Source organism: Bactrocera dorsalis, chromosome 1 (assembly GCF_023373825.1).
Source record: "Bactrocera dorsalis isolate Fly_Bdor chromosome 1, ASM2337382v1, whole genome shotgun sequence".
In the NCBI taxonomy this organism is placed as follows: Eukaryota; Metazoa; Arthropoda; class Insecta; order Diptera; family Tephritidae; genus Bactrocera; species Bactrocera dorsalis.
In genome coordinates this window covers 34,591,641-34,618,742 of record NC_064303.1, presented here as the reverse complement: position 1 = coordinate 34,618,742, position 27,102 = coordinate 34,591,641, and the positions used below count along the sequence as shown (strand labels likewise).

At 34.5% G+C, this 27,102-nt stretch overlaps 1 protein-coding gene and 1 pseudogene across 1 annotated transcript; one reads left to right on the top strand and one right to left on the bottom strand.

Moving 5' to 3' along the window:
* Window positions 1–19,483: 19,483 nt before the first annotated feature.
* Window positions 19,484–19,666, bottom strand: LOC125775980 (small nucleolar RNA U3; annotated as a pseudogene).
* Window positions 19,667–23,402: 3,736 nt separating this feature from the next.
* LOC125775506 (uncharacterized) lies at window positions 23,403–24,220 on the top strand. The gene is made up of 2 exons (XM_049446166.1): window positions 23,403–23,769; window positions 23,835–24,220. Exons 1-2 carry the CDS (start codon window positions 23,403–23,405, stop codon window positions 24,194–24,196), a joined length of 729 nt encoding a protein of 242 aa, XP_049302123.1. The 3' UTR covers window positions 24,197–24,220.
* Window positions 24,221–27,102: the final 2,882 nt, after the last annotated feature.

Genomic DNA, 27,102 nt, shown 5'->3' with positions numbered 1-27,102 from the left:
AGCAGCATGACGTCTTCCGAAATAAGAATATTTTTTAGTTTGTCAAAAACTAGTCGTTGTTTTTCATTGAGGCTTACTGGTATCTTTTTTGATTGACCGGCACTCACTTTACCGTCATCACCTATAAGATTTTCTGTTAATGGTTTGGCTATAGATGAAAAGTCTTTGATAAAGTATCTATAATAGCTTGCCATACCCAAAAATGATCGAACTTGAAACAATGTGATTGGTTGTTCAAATCGGCTAATAGCTTCTATTTTACTTGGGTTTGTTGTAATGCCTCCTCGTGAGACTACGAACCCAAGATACTCGACTTTTTCTTTGAAAAAATGCGACTTTTCTCGCGAAACCCTCATATTGGCTGTATAGAGTTTATCTAATACCCATGCTATATGTCTTACATGGTCTTCCATATTCTCTGAAAAAATTATAACATCATCTACATAAACGTAGCATGATTTTCCTATTCGCTCCCTAAGTACATCGTCTATAGCTCTTTGAAAAATGCTGGGAGCATTTTTCAAACCAAAAGGAAGTCTGCAAAATTCGTATTTCCCATTTGCTACAGAAAAAGCGGTTTATTCTCTGTCCTTTTCAGAAAGTAATATCTGGTGAAATCCAGATTTTAAGTCTAGCGTGGTAAAATATTTGGCTTTTCCGTGATTTGACAGAATTGCACTTATATTTGGTATGGGATATTTATCGTCAATTGTTTTGGAATTTAGCTTCCTAAAGTCTATAACTAGTCTTTTTTTTTTTGTTTCCTTGTTCGTCTAATCCTTTTTTATCTACTACCCATACTGGGTTATTGTAGGGTGATGCTCTAGATGGCCTAATTATATTATTTCTCAACAAGTTACTAACTTCGGTATTTACAAAGTCAGAAACTCCCATTGGGTAAGGGTACAATCTAGAGTATACCGCTTCTTCGTCTTCTGTTCGGATGGTGGCAACAATATTGGTATTGTAAGGCAGTGCCTCATTAGGGTCAGCAAATACTCCTTGTCTTTTTGTTATCATTTCTCTGAATTTTGGCTGAATTTGTTTGGGAACTTCTATGCTTTCGACCTCTGTAAAATTAACGTCAGAAGATTTTAAAAACTGAATTATTTCTGAACCGGATGCGGTTTTTAATACTTTAAGCAGGTCTAATCCTATTATTCCGTCGAATGTTGACAGATTTGGGAGTACAAAGAATGTAGTTATGGTGTTGAAAATATGCATAGGACATTTTTTTTAACGGAATTGAAGCCATGAAGTGACTTAACTAAGAAAGATTCGTTTACTGCAGTGACGTTATTTAGTTCAGTTAAAGGTTTAATATAATTTTTTGAAGCTCCTGTGTCAATAAGAAGCTTTATGGTTCTACCTGCTATCGTTCGCTCTACAAACGGTAACAGGGAGCAATTTCTAAAAAATTTACTTCATCATATTGATTAGTTTGATCTGTAATATCATTTGCCTCTAATTCGGCTGTAATTTGATAATCAGATTCATCTTGAGCAAGTGTGGTTTTATTTTGTAAAAGATGATTTATCCTTTGTTGCTTTGGTCCCGTATACCGTGCAGTGCCATTATATGATCTTTTAATGATCTGATTAGGGGGTGGTACATAATGAGAGAAACTTCTATTTGGTTGTTGGATAGATCGCCTAAATCGAGATGAATTGTCAATATCCATCGGTTGGGGTGTATCCTGTTTTGAAAATGGTCTTCTATTTTGTGTTTTTTGTCTGCCAAAAAATGGATTTTTAGCCAGTTGTACGTTTTCATTGTTTGGATCTAAGCTTTTTTGATGCTGATATTCATTTCTATGAGCTCTTTCTTCTAAGCTTTTAGCAAAATTGTTTGCGAATTGGAAACGTTCATGATTAGACTCAACTTCTTGAGCTAAGGCTAATGCTGATGGCAGGTCATTTGGACGTGCTGCAAAAAGAATGTCACTTAAGGGTTTTTTCGTGCCTGAAATAAATACTCTCAGTGCATCTGTTCTGTATTTGTCGTTAAGGGAGGAAGCTAAGGGGCTGTCGTGTGTCATTATAGTTTTATTAATGAGGAGCGTTAACTTACGCTCGATTTCCTCATAGTACTGCATTATTGACAAGTTTCCTTGACGTAGAGTCGATAACTCTTGTTCAATAAGGTAAATAGGTCGTTTGTCAGCGTAGGTAAAGTCTAGCCTGTTGATAATAGCTTTAAAATTCAGTGGTGTATCGTATGAGGACAGCACCATATCAGCGGAGCCCCTTATTTTATTTCTAATAATGCCTATTGCCTGGTAGTGTTTAGAACTTCCTACATAACTCTCAAACAGTTTATAAGCCGCATGAGCAGCCTTACGCCATGAGACATATGTCTCGTGTTTCCCTTCGAAATCATGTAGTGATTTTACCATGTCTAATGATTCATCGCAACATATTCCTGGTACTATTTCAGCATCTCTAAATACTTCTACTTCAGGTACCGTTAATGATGCAAATTTATTTTCTAAAGTTTTTACCCTTTGTTCAAAAATTTGAGCTTGATTTGAAAGTGCAGAGTTAACCGCAAACTCAATAAGCGTTTTTATTTCTGATTCTCTAAGCGACATTTTATATGGTCTGATTACTCTACTTCACTATCACTCGTAAAAATATTACAATATTTAATGAAAATTAATTAACCTTTCGCACAGATTCTATTTGTTTCTTTGTTTAATAAGCACTCTACTTACATGCTTCTTTATTTATTTATAATAATTATATTCCAATCCGTTTGTTTTTGTTGGGTTCCAGTCCTTTTGTTGGGTTCCTCTTTCTTGTTGGGCGCCAGTTAAATAAGTTGAACAAGTCTTATTTTTTTAATTATTTATTTTATAATAATTTGGTGAGCTACTGCTGCACCTTATGAGCTACAATTTATAACTAAAACTTAAATCTAAAGAAAAGTATATCTAGAGCCTTTGTTTACTATTAGCTACGTGGCTTTGTATTGTTACACTATTAATAGCATCAGGCGACCAATGCAGTGGCTGACGTGAGATAACGAATTTCCTTATCTTCTCAATATCTTCTGTTGTACTATTAATAATATCGAGCGACCAACGCAGTGGCTAGCGTGGGATAAGAATTTTGTTAACTCAAGCCACGCGTGAGTTCTCCGTCTGTGGATGAGCTATTTGAGTTAACTTATATTCAATTTTATCTTATAAGACATTTTATTTATATCTGATGGCAAGGAGTAAAACATTTTTTACAAAATGCCAAGTTGCAAGCAATGCAAATCTGATTCGTACGGCTCTCTTTGCCCTTTTTAGCACAATTTACGCATCGTTGTCTCTTGTTCGTTCTTTGTGGCAAATGATCTCCCAGATTTTGTTTAATTTTTTTTCTTCATTGCGGAGACCGGTCCTGTTCGAATTTTGCGCTGAATTTTCGCATTCTTTTTCCCTTCGTCGATTAGGCATTCGGATAGCTCTACCAAGAATCCCAAGAACGGTTCTCTTTTCTGACGTGGATGGTTTGTTTTCGCAAGGATAATCCAAGCATTTACGGCGCATGTCATCATATGAAAACTTTTCGCCACCATTTAGCAGACTTTCGGTCTAGTTCATACAGGGTAACCATTTTGCCATATCTACGCCACCCATAATGTTTCGGTATGTTTTCACTAAATCTGGACAAGTCACATCAACTCTGGTGCCATCTTTTTGTTTTCTTTGAACGGTGCCCACTGTAGCCTCATGGCAATTGCTTGGAAGCATTACCTGTTTAGTATCTTGCCAAACCACTGCCAAAGTACTAGATGAATTACACTTGAAGTTTTTCAGTAACTTTAGGTAAATTTTTTCTGTTAGATATACAGGTACCTAAAGCTGGAAAAGGAATATTATTTATCAATTTTGTTGACGTGAAAAAACGGTCAAAACACAATGTAGTGTCAGGATATCTGATGGTCGATGCCAATTTCATAACAACGCGTTCGCCTAATGTGGATGATGTATGCGAATTGTCTTCTTTTCCGGAATATATATTAAAATAGTAAATATAGAGGGCCATACTGTCGCATCTCATCCATAATTTTATTCCTCTCTTCACTGGCGTCAATGGCATATACTGCTTCAAGGTAGAGCGACCCAAAAATTTGGTCATAGACTCATCAATGCTTTGGAATGGAGAGTCGGATCTACATTTTTGAAAGGTGCTTTTGAGGCAATTGACCAAATCATCAATGAAATATGTTTTAGGTTTTAGATCAGGCTGGTATGATAACGAGGAAAAATATAGTTTGGACATAACGTGTAAGAACCGTTCTCTGGACATGGCTTTTTTATGTATGGATTCCCCAATGAAGGGCTATTTGAAAAATAGTCCTTCAAAGAAGGCACTCGATTATATGACATTACAAATTTGCATCCGAGAATTATGAGGATCTCACCAAAATCGGTTCTAGCTCGTTTGTTTTTTACATGGCTTATATTGTGAATATCAATTCTCTCATTGGTACAATATACTATGTGATGAATAAAGCTTCTAGACAATAGCTTGAAAAATACCTCCAAAGGTTTCAGTCCACGAGTTATGCCCTCATTACTAATGATTTGTTCTTGGCTAATAGCGAATCGTGGCTTGAATGTCGGATGTGGGTTTGTCCATATTATAATATCATCAGGCCATTCATTTACATTATCTTCTTTCAAACGTTCAACTTCGTATATTTCATCATCAGTACTTTCATTTTCAGCATCATTTTCATCCATAGCACTTTCATTTCCACGATCAATTTCTATTTCTTCATCATATGCTCTGCCGGGCTGTGTGCTTTCTCCATCTTCTGAATCAATGTTGCTTTTTTCACTGAAACTGTATGCGGAACCACTATTCGCAAACAGATCATCCTCATTACTCGATTCATTCAATAAGTTCTGAATTTGTGAAACACCCAGTCTGCGTGTCTCTCCATTCTCTAAGTAAAATAATGTACTTGAGTACGTATGAGATAATAATATCCCACAAATAAACAGATTTGGGATGATTTCTTCCCACGGAATTTACCTTGACTTCTTATAAGGAAAATAAGTTATTCTTTATTCTAAACTTTTTATTTCAATATATTAGCACCATTTGCACAAAATGTAACTATAATTCAATTAAAAATCACTTATTTTCTAAGGTTTTTCCAAACAAATACCATCTACGCAACAACGTGTCTAAGAAAATGACATTTAATAAAAAACTGATGACTCCAACCAACAGCTGGTATTTTTGTTTTTGTAGAGAAGAGTATAATGAATGATTTGGGACTGTTTTGAACCAAATCGCTTGAGTAAAAATTTCTTCGGGATAAAAACATCCCCATCGTCCCGAAACGGTTAAACATTGTAATGGTCATATGACGGTGACTTTTGTCCATCAGTGAAAATTTAATAAATGATGGCTCATCAAAACGCAAAATCGCACGCTAAACTGTACATCATTGGAAAAATGCCAACTTGCGATTTGCGTGAAGGAGTGGCCCAGGTTCTGGGATATTAGCATCACATTGCATTCTGTGTTTTATTGTGTCTAATAAAATTTACGACTTTGTGGACGAGTGCATATCAGCGTGGGTTAGTATGCGTAATAGCTATCGCTACCATGGCGCTAACACAATTGGGAAAATTCCACTGGTTTTCAAAACCATTAGCTATTTCTACCAAATTTTGTTCCGTCCAATCGGGCACTTCATTATACTCTCGCAACAAAGTTGCTAAGGAGAGTATTATAGCTTTTTTCAAATAACGGTTGTTTGTAAGTCCTAAAACTAAAAGAGTCAGATATAGGGTTATATATGTATACCAAAATGATCAGGGTGACGAGTAGTGTTGAAATCCGGATGTCTGTCTGTCCGTCCGTCCGTACAAGCTGTAACTTGAGTAAAAATTGAGATATCATGATGAAACTTGGTATTTCTTGGCTCGGCTTCGAAGATGTGTAAAATCGGCCTACTACTGCCACGCCCACAAAATGGCGGAAAACGAAAACCTATTAAGTGTCATAACTAAGCCATAAATAAAGATATTAAAGTGAAATTTGGCACAAAAGATTGGACGTAATTTTTTTTGGAAAAGTGGGCGTGGCCCCGCCCCCTACTAAGTTTTTTGTACATATCTCGGAAACTACTATAACAGGCATTTCCATATACAGTTCAAAAATGGAAGAAATCGGATAATAACCACGGCCACCTCCCATACTAAGGTTATGTTGAAAATCACTAAAAGTGCGTTAACCGACTAACAAAAAACGTCAGAAACTTTAACCAATTTCAATGAAATTCAATATAAAATATTTTCTTAACACCCTGATGACATGCACGAAATATGGGTGAAATCGGTTCACAACCACGCCTTCTTCCAATATAACGCTATTTTGAATTCCATCAGACGCCTTCTCTGTATAATATATACATTAGGAACCAATGATGATAGCGGAATAAAACTTTACACAAATACGGTATTTGAGCTTGTGGAAAAATTGTCGAGATCGGACTATAACTTTATAAGGTCCCTGATATCGGTAAATCTCTCAGAATTTAGTTCTAATTAATTTTACAGCAAAATGAAAAAATATGTAAATGGCGGATAATGAAATCTCGATTATCACTTTATCATGCGAGAGTATAAAATGTTCGGTGACACCCAAACTTAGCCCTTCCTTACTTGTTTTTTAATACGGTACATAGTATTTCACAAACGTCTTTCACCATTCTGCCAAATGCTGTTTGCTGATATGATAGCAAGACGCTAAGTGACAGTGTTACCAACTCTCAAAAACATTTATCCCTAAACTTGTTTCAAAAACCCCTAAAATCGCCTTAATTATTGAGTTGCCCCCCTAAAAAATATTTACAGTAGACGCTCTATAAAGTTGCGCTTTCGGGAGTAGCGTAACTTTTAAAAACGGACTTTTAGAGGTTTGGTTAAGAGATTTGTAACCAATAGCCAATGGTAATGTGCATTTCCTCTCAATTCCTAAACGGGCTATAAAATAACCGCCAGTGGCGCCAGTATTGCCGCCAGTCACCACAGAGTGGTTGTAGAATTACGAACTAGATGTTGTTATGAGTCGGTAGGTTGAGAAATAAATATTAATGTCTCTGTTGGCTACATTGGTTTACACCACAGCCATTTGTATATTTATCTTATAAAACAAAAAAATAATAATGTTATCAATTTAAAAACATTAAAAATTTTAAACCCCTAAAAAAATCCCATCTCACTTATTTGCCCCCTAAATCTGGGGGGAAACCCCCTAAGTATCGAACACTGCTAAGCGACATTGCAAATCCCCCGAAACTAGGTATCTGTAAAAATATTTTTCAACACGGTTGGAAAGACAATTTGGAAAAAATGTATAAACATACTCCAGTACCACTGCCAATTTGGCTTTGATTGGAATAAAATCTTTTGGCCTGCTGTTACGTTTTAGACGTAGATGCGGCCCCACCATCTCATAAAGTTCATCAAAAACTTGTAGTTGCATGCGAAAGTTTTCAACGAATAAATTTGGAGAATTTTGCAAAACTTCGAAGTCGGATATTAATCTTTCCTTGTCGTTTCGTTCCATAAGGTATGGACTCACCCAATATTTCGCCTTCTTATGCTCTCTTTTTTTGGGATTCAGCATCCATCTTCATGCTGCCGTCATGGTACCACAATTCAACGTAATCATTTAATTCATCCTACAATTAGTTAAACTCATTATTATGAACTATAGTTCATTTTAAAGGTCTGTTTCCAGCTCTGAAGTAAATGTTCAAGAAAAAACAATCTTTATTTATTGAGCTGTAGTCAAGTAATTTTGACAGAAGGTTACACATTGTGAATGATGCACTTTAGCAGAGCAAGAGAAAATAAACAAAGAAAATATACTGTATGTATATAAACATTTTCAGTGCGATTTAAGGAAAATGGATGAAGATTTTTAGGTTTAATACAAAATTTCAAAATGAACTGATACTTCATAATAATGATTTTGGGTTCTATTTAATATCACGCCGGTTAATTTTGGCTGTGTACCTAAATGAGAGAACCAAATTGAAAATTTTAAACACGCGTGTATGCTTAAATTACCGAACTTTATTTTAAAACATATTTTATAAAAATCGGTTCACAAATTTTTCCACAAATTCTTTTTAAAAAATGCTATTTTTGCAAATTTCTAAATATATGCTAGTGTATTTTCATCTGTTGTGCATTGTACCAAACCAATTATGGATACATTTTCACGCACATACATATATTACTTATGAATTATAAAAACCACTACTAAAGTTTTTAATTACTTTTGATTGTTAATTTCTTTGTAAATCTTCAAATAAAATACACCTTTCTCTGCATTGAGTTCAATAATGCGAAAAAAACAAAATGATTGTCTAATTTGAACTGTCAAATTACCGAGAAAGCACGAACAAAAGGGAATAAATTAAATCCACTTAGCAAAAGTGAACGCGAAAAGGTGTTCAATGCTAAAATACTATGGGTGGCGTAGCCGGTGTTGGACCGGCCAGGGTTATTTTTTTAAAGCGCGGCCGAAGGCCGCCAATGCAGAAAGGAATGAAATGCTAAAATACTGTGGAGGAAATCCCGGTGAAGCATTATTTTACAAATTTAATTATAAAACAAATTAAGGCTTTATATTTCTTAACAATTTCAATAATTTCAATATACCATCTAATATGTGTGCTAGGAAGCATAACGGTACTTTTCATATATTTACCCATATTTCAAAATTTGCCGTTATACAAAATACGTTTTCGGTGTTAATCGGCGTTATTGAAAATAAAAATATTACCGGAATGCGGTCATTACGGTTTGAGTGGAGTCGTATGCGTGTTGGCACCGAGCTGAGCACGCATGAACAAGGAGTCCGATTTGCAGAGGAAAACGGCCTAATACCGAGCGAGGAAATGTGCCCTGTACACAAGGTCCCAAAAACTATACGGAAAGAGGGCAACTTTGAGTATTTTGTGTGCTACAGGGGCACGTGCACAAAAAAGCCACGTGTTTCAGTAACCATCGGGACTTGGTTTGAAAATGTCCGCATCAGTGTCCCTCAGGTGTACTTTTTGATGTACTGCTTTGCGTGTCGTATGTCCCGCGAAGAAATATTGCGCTAGGACTATACAAATGACGGGAAAACTTTGCCATATTTATTGCCGAAAGGCCGTGGTAATATACCAGTTGGACCACCAATATGAACAAGGAAAAATTGGTGGTCCGGGAAAAATTATTCAGATCAACGAGAGGACATTTGGGCGGCGGAAGTACAACAAAGGTAATACTATTTCCTTATACAATGAATTTAACTCTAATAAAGTTTGTTACTTACATTTTAGGTACGCGCGTAGAGGGACACTGGGTTCTTGGGATGATTGAAGATGGTAGCGAGGACGTACGCCTCGAAGTATGTCCTGACAATCTTCGAACGGCGGACATTTTAATTCTATTGATCCAGAAGCACGTGGCTGAAGGAAGCATAGTTCGGCCGGACTGCTGGCAGGCATATGACGCACTACCAAATTTTGGGTACGTCCACCAAAAAGTGAATCACAGTGACGACACCAACCCTTTCGTTTCCGAAGATGGTGTCCATACGCAACTGATTGAGTCGCAATGGCGCGTAGTTTCTTTTACGAAGCCAACTATAATCACACCGCCTACTTCGCCAACGTCATCGTCGAATATATAAAATAAGGTAATACTATTTCCTTATACAATGAATTTAACTCTAATAAAGTTTGTTACTTACATTTTAGGTACGCGCGTAGAGGGACACTGGGTTCTTGGGATGATTGAAGATGGTAGCGAGGACGTACGCCTCGAAGTATGTCCTGACAATCTTCGAACGGCGGACATTTTAATTCTATTGATCCAGAAGCACGTGGCTGAAGGAAGCATAGTTCGGCCGGACTGCTGGCAGGCATATGACGCACTACCAAATTTTGGGTACGTCCACCAAAAAGTGAATCACAGTGACGACACCAACCCTTTCGTTTCCGAAGATGGTATCACTAATAGATGCAATTAAATATGTATATACATTAGACTGTGCCAAATAAATACAATATTTTTTTCGGTCCCATAGCAAAATTTCGTTGAGTCACAAAAAAAAAATTGTGTCAAAATTTGAGCCCTTTATCTTCATTTTTCAGTTAGCGCTCGCAAAAATAAGAATTTTCGTCGAAAAATACTTTTTTTCATTCATTTTTTGGTTATAGATAATTTAAAGTACCAAATATAAAAAAACCCTTGGTATGGTTTTGCAGGAAATTAAATTCTATACAAAAATGATCCTTTCTCGAATTTATAGAATCACAACCGTTTTTTTTTTATTGCTCATTCAATTACAATTTGTTCTATCATTTTTATTTTCAATTATTGATAAACACTTATTAAACTTCTTTCCAACGAAAAAAACAAACTAAATCAATTTTTCTAGGAATGTTTATGATCTAAACAAGTAGTTTTTATACTTTAATAATTGTGAATACTCTTAAGTTGTTAATATTTTTTATTTTTGAAATAATGAATTTTATGCTTGTTTTATCTTTTTTTGCTTTTTTCCTTATTATTGTGTCAAAGCTTAGTAAAATTCATGTTTAGAGTCAGAATTCCACAAATCTTGAAATCTTAAAGCTTGACTTAAGACTGAAAAAAATCATTGTGATTAGATGTTTAAATAATAATATTTCAGAAAAATTAGATTTTAATGTTTTGTCAGCAAATACGAAGTTTATATTAATTACCATGTTCATAGGTATCATTTTCTATTGGTTCAAGAGGAAAACTCTCATCTTGTACGTCATCTGGTAGAGGTGTTAACCGGCCCTAACTTTTTTTTACTAACAAAAAAAGTTCTTCAGGACAGGAGTTATCAGATATATCTTTTTTGAGTCTTATATCAAATAATTCATCCAATTTATTGGTAAATTTTTTCATTTTCAACAGATGAAACTCAGAATGTTTTTAAATCGACTTTTATCTAAATTTTTCCATTCTGTAAAAAGCGTTTCGATTTTTGTGATAGCATGTTGTTTTTTTATAAGTGGTATGTTCATAACACTTCAAATCTCTTGGACTACTTCTATAACCTCGGCAGCACGAATTGTTTTCTTTAAGATCTTGTACTTAAACATGAAATAATTAAAAACATCTCCAGCTTGCGTGTTGGCAAATTATTATGAACGGCACCCAAAAGATAAACATAATTTGAACTATTTTCCGACATACTCGTAAGTAATATATGTATGTATCTTTACAAAACAAATAACAATAATGTCGGTATTCTGCGTGAGACGATTGTCTCATGTCTCTAATAGTGACTATAGTAATTTAGTGATTCTGTTAGTCAGGAGTCTCATTTTGGTATTCTGGCAAATAGAGTATACTACTTTACAGTATACTACTGTACTGGTGGGCAACTGCCTCCGTGTGGAACTGCGCCATTTTCTTTATTTTCTCTTCTTAAATACAATACAATATTTTCCTTAAGCCTAGATACAAATATTAATCGTACATTCTAAGAAGTATATCTACAATCGACTTAAGATAGACCAAATGTTACAAGTGGGAAGGTTCATCTTGCAATCTATGAATTACATTTTGGGACCACTTTAGCGAAGTACAATGTTTCAATTCGGACCATATGGGTCGTACGTGTCATGTTACATATTTATGACAAAAGATACATATTATATGTATGTTCATGTAATATGAACTGGTGGTACGTGTCCAATGGTATTAGAAAAGACAAATATAATTTTTATTAAATTTGAAAATTTGATAATTCCAAGATATTTTGGTATCCAATAAATTTCCTCATTACTAACAGTTCTCACAACCTGACACCTCCCAAAACCGGACATGAATCCACTAATATTTTATTATACTTTACGGTGGCTGTCCGATTATGAAGAATTTCACTGTATATGAGTGCTTGCTGAAAGTTTTCAAAATATAACAAAACAAAAATACAGTAAAAGCGTATAAAAAAGACAAAATTGGGGTTTTCTGGTTAACACCAATATCAAAAAGAAAATCATCACATACTACTGTGATCAAATTGAAAGGTGAATTTTTAATTTATACTTCGCATGTTTTTCGAATCGGTAAATTTCACGTAAAAATGTTAATTAGTATTTGAGATAGTTTGTTCTGTGAGGCTCTAAAAGTAAATTCTTCGATACTTACTATGTCTGAATTTATTGAACAAAGAAGTGCGATAAAGCACCATCGCATACTGCATTGGTTATTCGTGATCATTTCTACCACCAAGGATTCTGGTATAGAGCTTGTAACTTGAAACGGCAGTTATACAGTAGGGTGGATCGATTCCGGAATTTTTTCGATTCGGTATTTCTAATAGTGCGGAAAAGTTGCCTTAGTACTTCCTGATTCCAATGCAACTTTTTGTTTTGAGATCGGATTGCATCTTCAACCCGAACCTCGGCCTTGAAATTTCGGAAATTCGCCTAAAATCGTGAAATTGTCTACCTAGCACCTGAAATACGCATCTCATGGCAAAATGTATAAAACAAAAGTTATTTGTCACGTCATTTGCTACCGAAATGGTATATGTGATCATGGACGTAGGACGAACGAATTCAGCTTTGGCACTTTATTACATCTAACTCTTCCATTTATGGTGTCAGACTCTGCTTCTCTGGCTGCCAGAAGACGGTCAAGGGCCAACTTTCTGACTTCTATCCGTTCGTCAGTCATCATACTAAGGAGAATGTTTTCTGGAAGAGCAAAGAAAGCATTCTGTTGAATGGATGAATCGACAACCTTGCGCAGTTTAGCGGGTAAGTATCTCGACCTTTGAATTGCAGCATAGAGATGGCGCGAGCCATCTTTGATTGAACTGTTGAATCTTATTGAGAACCACAAAGGTGAGTAAACTGTAAGTATGTACTTGACCAAAATCTTTATTTCCTTTGTTGGTTTGTCAGTAGAAATGTATAATCTCAGAATTCTATTTGCACAGGTGAGCCAGCGAGATTTGCACATGTTACCTGGATGCATCGACGCTAAATCTGAGGAACATTGACCGGAAATAACAGCTTCTGATATTTTATAGAGATAAGCTTGGTCTGTGCTAAGTTGGGTCGGATTAATAACCTCAGAAGGTAATTGGCAGGATGGAAAACTTTCAAATTTGACAACAGACAACTTCTCACAATAAGGGAGCAGTTTACCTATGTCCCCAGAGAATGTATTTGGACTCTTTGAGACACCATCTATGTGTTCGAAAAGAGCACGGAATGGAAGTTCGTTGAAATGTAGAAGACAAACAACCCACTGTAATGGCCTACCTATTCTTTCTTCTAGTTTCCGAATGATTCCACCTTTCCAACCTGTGTTCGTGTTGGTGCCATCAGCACCGACAACTTCTAGATGTTCCACATCAACTGAATTGTCTTGTAAATGTTGCCATATAGCTTGCGTCTCATCCTCAGCTGACCCGGAAGGAGAAGTGACGTGGCCAAAGTAATGACAACCAGGTTCCGCTATAAGAGAAATATGTTCCTCTTTGACAGTGTCGCGGTAGTACTTTTCACCTTCGCTGACTTGTGTAAGTGTATTGTCTTTGCGGCCGTCAAAATACAGCCCATATACGGAGTCAATACTTTCGGTGTTCTCGAGCTTAACACCAACACTTTTTTTTGCCCGACTAATCTTGCATTTGTCAGTGACAAAGCTAGCCTGATCCTCTGTTATCAAACCTGCTTTTTTGGCATCCAGAAAAGCCGATGAAACAATCAAGGCCGCTGCTCTATCACTTACTCCAAATCTTTGGGCAGCTAAAGCAGTGTGTTGTAATACTAGTGTATTATGGTTTGTTTTAGAGGATGGAAGAGAAAATTCATCATCACCATCGTTTTTCGAAGAATCAATGTGCGACCCGCCTACATTGTTGTCGTCTGTATGAGAGTCTGGCTGATCTGAATGGTCACGTGTTCTAGCTGATACTTTTCTGGTAAGTGTTGATGTTGAATGACGTTTTGAAAGCTTTTCTTTACGTTCATTTTTCTTTGTAATCTTTTTTGTTTCAGGTAGATCAACACTTCCAATGCGACCAATTCTTGTGGTTCTCTGGTCCAAGAGAAATGGTTGTTCATTGATAGGAACTTTCCTTTCCTTTGGACAAGTGCAAGAAGAAAAATAAATGCATTTACAAGCAGCGATGTCAAATAATTTTCCGGCAGAAGAGACAAAGTCGTCTCTTTTAGAGCTCAAACCTATTGGGTTCCTTAAAAACATTTTTTTAAGAGTCAGAAATTTCTTATGGTATGTGGTGAGCATTTGTACAACTCTGGTGTGTGAAACTATCGGAATAGATGACTTTTTGAAAGTATTTTCAACCTTTTTTGCAACTATTTCTGTAACGTCGTTACTCCTAGGTTCATAGTTGTCGCCTCGGAGTCCCCTATACCAAATCTTTCAAACTGATAACACAAAAGAACATCCTGGTAAGTAGGTAACTGGGACTCAGAGAGATTGTACGGATATATGCCAAACACAGGACATTTCTGTCTAAATTTAAATTTAGATACAGACATTTTGAGTTCTGTGTTTTGTTGAGAGAATATAAGTGATAGCACCTGGCGAAATCAACGACAAGAGTGAAGGAACTCGATGAAAAAATATTTATGTGGAGACCAGTCCGAACGTGTCGTATGGCGCAGGGAAATGAATGTAAGTGATAGAACTCGGCGAAATCACCGACAAGAGTGAAGGAACTCGATGAAAAAATATTTGTGTGGAGACCTATCCGAACGTGTCCTTTGGCGTAGGTGAATGAATGTGAGTGATAGCACTCGGCGAAATCAACGTCAAGAAGTGTGGCCGCAAGCCGATTTTCACCTTGCGCTGTGGCGCGCCGCCTTTTCGCTCGTATCTCGGGAACGGTTCGTCCTACGGCCATGATCACATATACCATTTCGGTAGCAAATGACGTGACAAATAACTTTTGTTTTATACATTTTGCCATGAGATGCGTATTTCAGGTGCTAGGTAGACAATTTCACGATTTTAGGCGAATTTCCGAAATTTCAAGGCCGAGGTTCGGGTTGAAGATGCAATCCGATCTCAAAACAAAAAGTTGCATTGGAATCAGGAAGTACTAAGGCAACTTTTCCGCACTATTAGAAATACCGAATCGAAAAAATTCCGGAATCGACCCACCCTACTGTATAACTGCCGTTTCAAGTTACAAGCTCTATACCAGAATCCTTGGTGGTAGAAATGATCACGAATAACCAATGCAGTATGCGATGGTGCTTTATCGCACTTCTTTGTTCAATAAATTCAGACATAGTAAGTATCGAAGAATTTACTTTTAGAGCCTCACAGAACAAACTATCTCAAATACTAATTAACATTTTTACGTGAAATTTACCGATTCGAAAAACATGCGAAGTATAAATGAAAAATTCACCTTTCAATTTGATCACAGTAGTATGTGATGATTTTCTTTTTGATATTGGTGTTAACCAGAAAACCCCAATTTTGTCTTTTTTATACGCTTTTACTGTATTTTTGTTTTGTTATATTTTGAAAACTTTCAGCAAGCACTCATATACAGTGAAATTCTTCATAATCGGACAGCCACCGTAAAGTATAATAAAATATTAGTGGATTCATGTCCGGTTTTGGGAGGTGTCAGGTTGTGAGAACTGTTAGTTATGAGGAAATTTATTGGATACCAAAATATCTTGGAATTATCAAATTTTCAAATTTAATAAAAATTATATTTGTCTTTTCTAATACCATTGGACACGTACCACCAGTTCATATTACATGAACATACATATAATATGTATCTTTTGTCATAAATATGTAACATGACACGTACGACCCATATGGTCCGAATTGAAACATTGTACTTCGCTAAAGTGGTCCCAAAATGTAATTCATAGATTGCAAGATGAACCTTCCCACTTGTAACATTTGGTCTATCTTAAGTCGATTGTAGATATACTTCTTAGAATGTACGATTAATATTTGTATCTAGGCTTAAGGAAAATATTGTATTGTATTTAAGAAGAGAAAATAAAGAAAATGGCGCAGTTCCACACGGAGGCAGTTGCCCACCAGTACAGTATAGTAGTATACTGTAAAGTAGTATACTCTATTTGCCAGAATACCAAAATGAGACTCCTGACTAACAGAATCACTAAATTACTATAGTCACTATTAGAGACATGAGACAATCGTCTCACGCAGAATACCGATATAAGTCTATGCTATTGATTTCAACTGCAACTTTCTTTGTTATTCATGTTATTCTACCAGGCTTGCGATTTTTTGAGTGTTATTTTTTATAATTTTTCATGTTTACGTGTATGTATATTCGTGAATATTTTATTGTTTTTTATGTTTTTTTCATCATACATATACATACATACATACATACATATTTGAGCTTTGGTTTTCATTTTATCATTTTCTCACTTTTATCAAATGTTTTTTTATATGTACTTTTATTTCGGCACATCATATCGGTGTAAACTTTCACGTCCGTGTATATTAGGCATATAACATTTTACAATTTTTGCAAATACGAAAAACGGCATACCATAGTCGAATAGAGAATAAACAAGTATGAACCCCATTATTTTTTTTTTTTTGCGAAATTGCAAAAAAGTTTCCGCACGAAATTACTTTTTTATCACAACTGCTGAAAAAACAAAAAAAGTTTTGTACACTGTACACGTTTTTCTTCATAATAATAGATATTTATTAAACTAATAATCTTCCTATTATTCCAAACGCCTTTTAATGGACCTAAGGGAAGTGCCCCACCCACCCCAAACTAATTTTTCTTCAGAAAATTCTGATTCAATATAATGATAACACAGCTGTACACGCGACAATGTCTTTACATCTGACGAGACGAGAGCGTGGTTACATACTTCTTCTCTTTTATTTAATGTTCTCTATGCAAGAATGATAAAAGGAAGAGTACGATAGTTGAATGATTTCCCGTTAGATGAAGAAACAAAGCCACCTTCAGTTGTGTGATCTTAAGCACATTTGTTTTATCATTCATTTTAGAAATTGAAATAAATATTTCAAATCTGTTTTTATCGGGATAATTAAATATTGTTTGTGTAAAAATGTTTAAGACAAGTGCTAAAAATATTGAAAAGTATTGTAATACGTGGAAAGAAAATTTAGCTAGCAAAACACAATGTATAAAAAATGTGGACAATCCATTGTTCGAATTATGTAAAAAGGATTTAATAGTCTTGGAAAGGAAATAAAGTGTAAGAAAAGAAGAACACAAATTATCGTTAGTGAACTTTGAGTATTGTTGAAGAAACTCAATTTTAAAACACTTACCTTAAGGTTTATTAAAAGAAATGTGGATAGATTAATAAAATCGTACCAAAACTTTTTAAAACGCCGTAATAAATATTGTTTTAATAAAATTTTTGATATAACTTCAAACAACGAAGAGCAGCAATCAGACGAATCGGAGCATTTCCCCATTTCAGTATCTAAAATCGATAATGTGCCGTTGGATGATGATTACAAACTTCCAACCATAATGGACGATGAGGTGTCATCAGATGATGATATTGCCTACAAACCACCTGCCAGCCTATTACAAAAAAAAGAAGCCTATGAAACCAACTGTTAATTTGGTTATGAATGCAAACGTTAGCACTAGAAAGGCCGCAAAAATATGTAAAGAGTTGTCTGAATCTGGTGTAGAGATATTGTCGCCATCCCAACCTGGAATTTACAAAGCTTACACCAAAAATGCCGAACAAAAGAAAAAACTGTTGAAAAACACTCTTAAAAATTAAAACTGATGCTTACATTTTGACGGGAAAAAATTGGAAAGAAGGAATATCAGGTCGTAGTACTGAAAAATGCTTCTAGGGAAGTAAAATTAGGTGTACTAGTTCTGAATGATGGAAAAGCGCCGACAATATTTTACGGAATAAAATAATTATTATGTGATTTCGATTTGTTGGAATCAATTAAAATGATAATTTGCGATACAACCAGTATGAATACTGGCAGACACCATGGTGTTGTCACTCGCCTACAAAATTTTTTCAAATCCTTTTCATTGCCCGCTCCACAGTATATTGGTTGTCAACATCATGTGCTAGATTTGATGTTAAAACATGTCATGGATGAGCTTTTAGAGGGAAAAACATCATCGCCCAATAATTCATACAATTTTATTCCAAATTTAATAGAAAATTACGATGATCTAAAAAAAGAGTATAAACAAAATAAAGAGTGTATTAAGGTTAAAAGCATTAAATGGCGAAATGACATGCAATACTTACATATATGAATTGGTCGAATCTTTTAAAGAAAATATACACACTTCATAAAGGGTAATACTTCTACTAAATTTTGTTGCAACTGAAGGCAAATTTTGATAAGCAAAGTAAAAAAAAAAAGGTGCGTGGAGTCCCTACGCGCGAAATTTGAAGCAATACCAGCAGTCAGTAATGCCCGTTGAATTCTAGAGCTATTTTGGCACTTTTAGCCTTAATTTATTATATCGTTTGCAATTATAATATTTGTAAGTTTGTGTGCTTGGAGCGAAATCTTTCCGATCATACTTTCAACAAAAATAATTTCGCAGCGTAATCATTTGCCGGCTTCACAAAAGCAAATGAATGTGTTCTCAGACATTTTTGTTAACCTTAAATGCCTGCTGTATCTTTAAAGATACAACATTAAATATCACCAATTTCAATATTAATGATCTAAAAACATGCAATGTATATGCGCGCACATGTAATAAGTATATTGATAAGTGATGAAAATATGATTTCAATTTCTGAACGCGCACATGCGTATACATACACTCATAAGAGCATGTGCAGATGCACAAGATAGGATAGAAGATGTATGCCTTTTAACATCGTATACTATACAAATAAATATTTTTCTTACTAGTAGAAATTAAATAATTTGGAATTGGGCAAAGTTTATTATCTTTGGCATAAAATCTTCTATTTAAACTAAAAAAAAATAGGAAAAGTCAAGTTTGAACATACATATGTATTTTTAAACAAAATAAATTAAATTTTTTTTTGGAATTTTCTTAGTTTAACTAGAAGATAAGTTATTAAAAAACATGAATCTTTTTGAATTTTTTGTTCCTGATAAATGTATATGCGAGATGCATCGGGTAATTGCTTCCTAAAGGCAGAATATTAAAGATTTCGTATTCAAAAAATTTGTGAAAGATGTTCGAATATATGACTATAAAGCCTAGAAATTTCGCTTAAATCAATTATTTCTTTCGCGCAATACATACTTTGTAGAATATTTGCTTTCGCAATAAATTTATCACAGCAATATACATATACATATTATGTATATACATATACATAATATTGCTGTGACCCCCTGAGAAGTATAGTCTTAACTTCTTAACGGGCAACGCAGATTATTTCAACAAAAAGAAACTTATTCATTAAAATCACCACTCAGAAGCCGTTTTATCCGTTGTAAGCGAGCGATTTTTGAAGAAACATTTCTAATATGCCACAAGACAAAATTAGAAATGAATTTCTTAAATCTGACGCTCCCAGATAAAACGATATACCTCGTGATCGTGGGTCGTTTTCCAAAAGCACAGACATGATTCTGTAAAGTGTTAATTTTGAAAGGCCAACGCAGAGTATTTCAATTAAAAGTCACACAAAATAGTTGAGAATTCGCAGAAATGAAAGACAAACGAAAGAAAAAGAAGTATAACTTCAATAATGCACAAGCATACAAACATATTTATGCGCACACATGTGAATATGTCACCAACCAAAAATTGAAACATTGTTCTACGAAAACAAAAAAAACAACAACAGCATAAGCATGGCAACATTGTGTTGTTGGTAGAAAAGCCGAGCTGTGCCGAAAGAAACGAACAAACGATCGCCGATTGTCAGCGCTCGTTGCTCGAACATCTTCGCAGACAAGGTTGCGTTACATTCATATGGATGGAGCGAGGTTGCGCAACCTTGCGTTGCATTTACATGGAAGGTTGCGCAACCAGAATCTATCGCAACCTTTACCGGCGTCGTATAAGAAGTATACATAACTTCAAAAAACTATTTTTGTTAAACTAAATAAATTATCGCTTTTGTAATGTAAAATCTCCAGAACTATTTACATTCTAGACCCGAAAATTTTTATACTGGTTCCGAAGAGAATTTTTTAACGATATATTTTTACTTGATTTTATTTTTCGCTTCCCTGCTGAATACGAGTGAATATAAATGGTTGTATCTTTAAAGATACACTGGACATTGCCGCACACTTTTTATTTGATAAACGCAAGAATGATAGAATATAAGATTACGACGACCGCCATTACGAAACGTCATAGTTCCGTGTTGAGAAGAACAAGAGTGAAAAACTGTCAAATGGCTTGCAAATTGTAAACAGAAAAGTAAACACTTTTGTAAATTCGCAAAATATTATTAATTCTCTCGATTGTAATGAAAAGTTTTAGTGAAGCGATTGAATATTGTTAAGTAAAAAGATTTCAATCATTTCTAAAGAAATATATCGGCCTATTGATAATAAAATTGTCTATTAAGTTGTGATTCAAATGGAGAAGACGTTTCTTGTGTTGTATATAAATATATGTATACATACATATGTATATTATAAGTTCAGATGTATCAGATGTATGAAATTATGATAAAAGAATTGTGAAATTATATTGAAGATATATTTGTAACATATTTTTAACCTGTCGTCAACTAATTCCAAATAAAGTGAATGTTTAAATCAATTGTGTTTATGATATTTCAGTCATTCTTTTATTGTACATAAACAGATACTTATATTAGTAATAATTCTAATATAAATATGAAAATAAATTTACTTAATATATAAAACTAAAACTATTTTATTAAGTTTGCATTTCTTTTTGTGGATTGATTGTTCCAAGTCCTTGTTCAACTTTCTTATTTTAAAAAACATTCTAGCTCGGAAGAACAACTTCAATCGATTTTTGGCGTCATTTTGTAAAATAACACCCATTTTTTGGCAACTTTTAAATCGGCCGGAAAACTGAAAAAAAATCGTTTTCGATCCTTTAATTGCATAATAATTATTACAACAAGCCACTGCACATTTCATTTTAAAAAATTAATATATTTATGCTTAGAAATTTAAATAAATACAACAGTACACTTTCACTTAATTTTCATTTGAACAATTTCCACACATGCTACTCTATTTATTGTGGATGTGCCTAAAACTACTTATATCTTTTCTCGCAACAATATTCTAAACATTCCACTGAAATTTTTCCTGCAAAGACGAATGAATTAATATTATTTTGGGAATTTCCAAAAGTGTTTACTTTTCTGTTTGCAATTTGTATGCATTTCTATGCTTGTTCTTCTCAACGCAAAACGGTTACGTCACGAAATTGTTGCACAATGTATTTGTTTTTGTAAGAATTGTCACGAGCTAAACCGAAAAAAACTAACGGTAAACTAGTGTCGTAATCTTATATTCTATCATTCTTGGATAAACGCTTATATGTATTTGAAATGCAAAAGCACGTTAATTGCATCATTTGAGTTAAGAACGCAGATGAGACAAGACGTTAAAGTTCGTGCACGTAAGATACAGTGGCGGACAAAAGTCTACATACAACCCCTATTTCCATTAGTGACGAGCGAAGTAGCGATTTTTTAGTTTCAGTGAAAAGAGTGATTGCGATTTTTAAATCACTGTGATTTTTTATAGCTATTGCGATCGCTACTTTTCTTAATAACGTTCGACGTTTTATATGATACATCTTTTTACAATTTTGGCCTTTTGCATGAATTTCACTTATTACTTCGAAAAATTGCCACATTTCACTTCGTTTTTTATTTATTTTAAAAGACATTTTCACAATATTTAATAAATTTACAAAAATTGGATTTCAAAATATTTATTTTAAGCAATGTTTCAACGGAATTAAATAAAATGAAATACACATATATTTTCACAGTGAAAAAGTATTCGAAATCAAAATTTCTGTGTCTAACCACAAACAATCACCACATATATTCACAGTGAATAAAGAAGTATTCAAAATCACAATTTCTACTTCTAACACCAAAAAACTCACCACAAGCAATTATTGTTGATAAGCTAGTGCCAATTGTAAATTTCATTCACAGTGAAATATTGGCATGAAGAAAAATCACCAATCACTGATATTTTGGGCTATCAATAGCAGTGACTATAAGCGATTTTTCAATCACAGTGATAAAATCACCGGTGGTGAAATATCGCTCATCACTAATTTCCATTGATATGTGAGTACAAAAAGTTTTTAGAAAAATTTATGGGTTGGGTTTAGTTTCTCATTTTCACTGCTTATTCCTCTTAAATGCGTGCACGGGTTTTTTTAAATTTATATAGCACGGATAGCCAATGAATTAAACTTTTGTTTAAATGTAAATTTATTGTTAAATGTTAATTTGTTTTTTAGATATAAGTAAGCAAAAAAAGCACATTTTAACATTTGCTCAAACAATGGCTCTCTTCTTTTGAAATTTTTGTTGCACTGCTTGCAAAAAATTTAACCAATTTAACACACGCACATTCTTTGAAATATATTTAATTGATTTAATCATAAATTATGAATTTTAAGTTGCAATTTTATGTACAATTTAATAAATAAAACAGCTTTCAATTACGTGCTATACTGTTCCTTAAAATGTAAGCAAAATTAATGAATATGAACTGTCAAACGACGAAGAAAATAAGCACAAAAGGAAGACAGTAATAATCCAACGAATCAAAATGGTAGGTCTTATGTCCATTTGGGTTACTTTACATAGGACTCGTTTCGGATCGATGGTTGTAAGTATTAACACTTGTGAAAAGGGGTGGAGTGGGGTGGATCCTTAGGGCCACGCTCAATTAAGGTTGGGTTACTTCTGTATTAACGGCATATTATTATGATTTCAATGGAGTTCAAATTTTTATTTTACTATATTCGCGTGCCTTAATTAAAACGTGTTTTCGCAATTGGAAATTATTAATACAATTAAATAAAATAACTTTATAATGATGTCAAATAACCAATCAGGTAAATATAATACGTTATTTAGCTCTCTGAAAAGTAGGCAATATATTACGTCCATATAACGAAAATTTGGAATAAAAAATCGATTTTTTATTCCAAATTTTCGCCTGCGGCGCTTGTTTCAATGTAATTTTTATAGTGAAAATATAATGAAAATTTGGAATAAAAAATCGCGCGATACAGCAGTGGAATATAGCACAAATGGTCAAATACTTGGGCTCACATGAATTATGCGTATTATTTGCTGAGGTATATGGTCTGTTGCCAAAAAGCCGGCTTTGTGCCATTCACAAAACCCAAATGGCATTGCACAAACGCCACCCAGTAGGGTATTTTAAGTGCTCTAGGGGCAATTGTAGGACGAAATCCCTTATTTCAAGGGCAGCGGGCACGTGGTTTGAAGGCGTCAAAATAAGCTTTCCCCACGTGTTTTACATAATGTATTGCTTTGCCCACCGCTTTACTCGGGAAGGTATTTATAGGGAAAATTATGTGAGCGTTGGAACAAAACTGTCATCTGCCACTATCTCCGACTGGTATAGCTACTGCAGAGAAGCGGTAGTTATATTTCAGTTAGACCATCAAGAATTCAAAGGGAAGATTGGTGGTCCAGGTAAGGTAGTGCAGATTGACGAAAGTAAATTCGGGAAACGCAAATACCACAAAGGTAATAATAATAATTTATATAGTATAATACAATTATGTTTATTCAAATACTTTTCTATTTTTCAGGAAGACGCGTAGAAGGGCATTGGGTGCTGGGAATGATAGAGGATGGCAGTGAGGACCTCAGACTGGAGGTATGCTCTGACAATGTACGTTCCGCTGAGGTCCTCATCCCTCTTATTCGTAAACATGTTCACGAAGGAACAACCATAAGGACCGATTTTTGGCGCGCATATGAATGCCTCCCGGAGTATGGTTACAACCATGAAAAGGTTAACCATAGTGACCCTGACAATCCATTCGTCGCCGAGGATGGCACACACACCCAAAGAATAGAGTCTCATTGGCGTGTAGTAAAAAGATTCTTTTACAAAGATAACTATAATAATCCGGCAAACTTTGCTGATGTTATAGTAGAATTTCTATAGAGGCGGGAAATCCAAAAAAAACATACCGACCCATTTATTGCGTTACTGGGTGTTATTAAATATGTGTATAACACAAAATAAAACAACTAAAACATACAAATGAAAACCCAATTTTATTATTTAGGGGGTCTTGTATAAATGGTTGGTTGGGTTATCTTGGTACTTCAACTACTTGTATGCATTATTACCGATGCATATACAATTTTTAATTTTCAGTGTTTTTATTATTTAAATAAAGTGGATTTCCACTTTAATTCATTAAAATAATAAAAATAATAAACATAGAGTCACTCTATGCGTAAAAATTTTATAATAATTAGTGAAAATTGTATGGAAAAACTACGATTTTTCACCATTTTCAGGAGGCTACCCTAGAGCCCCCCGTGACCCTAGGGGGGGAAGGGTGCTATTATTCAAAAGCTCCATTCATTACCTTTCAAACGAGGGGGTAGCAAGCCCCCAGCCCCCTTTGCGCAAAACCTCTTCAAAATGAGATACTAAACTAAACATTTCCCAATTGTATTTATACAGTTTTATTCTAATATTTATTATAATAGCAATTAACTAAAAAAAATTCATTATTTAACATAAAACCACAAATTTATGGAAGAAAAACTCAAAAATTGCTTTGACAAAAGTCTACATACAATTCAAATCTCATACTTTGTATATTGTTATATTAACAGTAAGGTAACGTTAGCCTTTTTCTTTTATTTCAATATGTTTATTGTTGGATATTTATTGAATTTAGTTGTGGTTTAAACATTTCAATAGCTATAATGGCTCCGCGAAATGAAATATCAATTGATGTAAAAAATTTGGTGATAAAAGAAAGAAAAGAAAAAAAATCATATGGTGAAATTTCTATAATTTTAAACTTGAGTCGAGCAACAGTACAGACAATTCTAGAAAACTTTAAAAATAATGGTTCCAACGAAAATAAACCGCGCAGTGGACGCCCAAAAAAAACAATCTCGTAGATACGTCAGCCTGATTCTCAACGAAGTAGACCAAAATCCAAAAGTAAATGCTCCAAATTTAGCCGAACGCATAGCAAGTACGTCACAAATGAGTATCCAACCAAGAACAATAAAAAAACTCTAAACGATAACGGATTCCACAGTAGAACACCACGGAAGAAACCTTTTATTTCTGAAAAAAACCGGAAACTTCGTTTAAAGTTCGCCAAAAAACACAAAGAAAAGGAAATGGATTTTTGGAAAAAAGTTTCATTTACAGATGATTCTAAATTCACCCTTTTTGGTAGTGATGAAAGGGCTAAAATTTGAAGGAAAACTAACGCCACGCTTGAACCGAAGAACGTAGTATCAATTGTGAAGCTCGGTGGCGGCAGCGTAATGGTTTGGGGAGCTGTTGCGACCTCTGGAGTTAGAAATTCGGACTTTATTGAAGATGAAATGGACGATTATAAGTATAAGTCTCTGTTGGAACATAATTTGAAGCCTTTGGCGGATAATTTAGGGCTCGGTTCCAGTTGGATATTACAACAAGAAAACGATCCGATACATGCGGCGCAAATTGTTAAGGACTGGTTGCTTTATTATACTCCAAGGCAATTAAATACACCGCCTCAATGTCCAAATATGGATATTATTGAACATGTCTGGGAGATTTTGGAGCGTAGAATTAGCAACAACCAAATTTCTAGCTCTGCTACACTCTAAGAGCGCATATTGGAACCTTGGAACAGCATTACATCTGCAGCGTTGACAAATTTAGCAGAATCGATGCCACGGCATCTTCAAGCACTTATAGATGCCAATGGGGACCCAACTAAATACTAAAACGTCTTAATAACTAGCATTTTGTACAGTTTTTCGCACTGAACTAAGATTTTTTTGCACTGTATGTAGGCTTTTGTCAACACAATATTTGAGTTTTTATTCCATAAATTTGTAGTTTTATATTAATTAATGGATTTTTTAAGTTTGTTGTTATTAGAAAGAAGATTAGAATAAAACTGTATCAACACATTTTTCTAAGAAGTTTTTGTACTCTCACATCGAAGAAAACAGGGGGCGTACGTAGACTTTTGTCCGCCACTGTATATATTTTTCTAATCAATTTTATAATGGCCGATTATATAATAGTTGATGGAGTCAAAATGTCCAATGCTGACGTGTGTGCTATATTGTGTGAAGAGATTGGTTATGAGAGTATTGATAATTTCGAGAGTGACTCTGATGATCTAATAAAAACACAAAATGCAGACGCATCAATTCACAATGTCGCCGTTGTTGATGATCATGTAGAGAATGAAATAGATTTAGGAACATGATTCCTTTGTGAACATGATAAATGATGACGATAATATAGGGATTGCTAGAGAAGCCGGGACTTCCGCAGGGTTAGATGAACCTATCGCCATGCGGGTTTCCTCAAATTTATTTCCTTCATTATTCAAAAACTTGTCTGTGGATCCGAAGTCTTCTGAATTTGACAGGGTAATATGGAAAACAGGAAATATTCAGTACACCAATGCTGAAATTAGCTTTAGAGGCGATAGTAGCATATCCGATAATTTGAAGGCTTTGCAAACTCCTTTTCAGGTTTGGTCATTCCTATTTCCAGAATTTTTGGAGCTCAAAATAGTTGAGCAAACTAAAATTTACTCCGAACTTAATGAAGCTTTTAATTTTGATTTATTCGATTTACGTAAATTTATTGGTATCTTATTTTATATGTCTTACTTTAATCTCCCGAGTACAAGAGATTATTGGTCTGAAAATGGCAACCATTGTGTTCCAATAATACAAACAACGATGGCTAGGAACCGATTTGAAAAAATACGCCAATTCATTCACTTTAATGAAAAAGAAAATGCTCCATCTCGAGACGATCCAAACCGCGATAGACTATATCTCATTAGACCATTGATTGATACC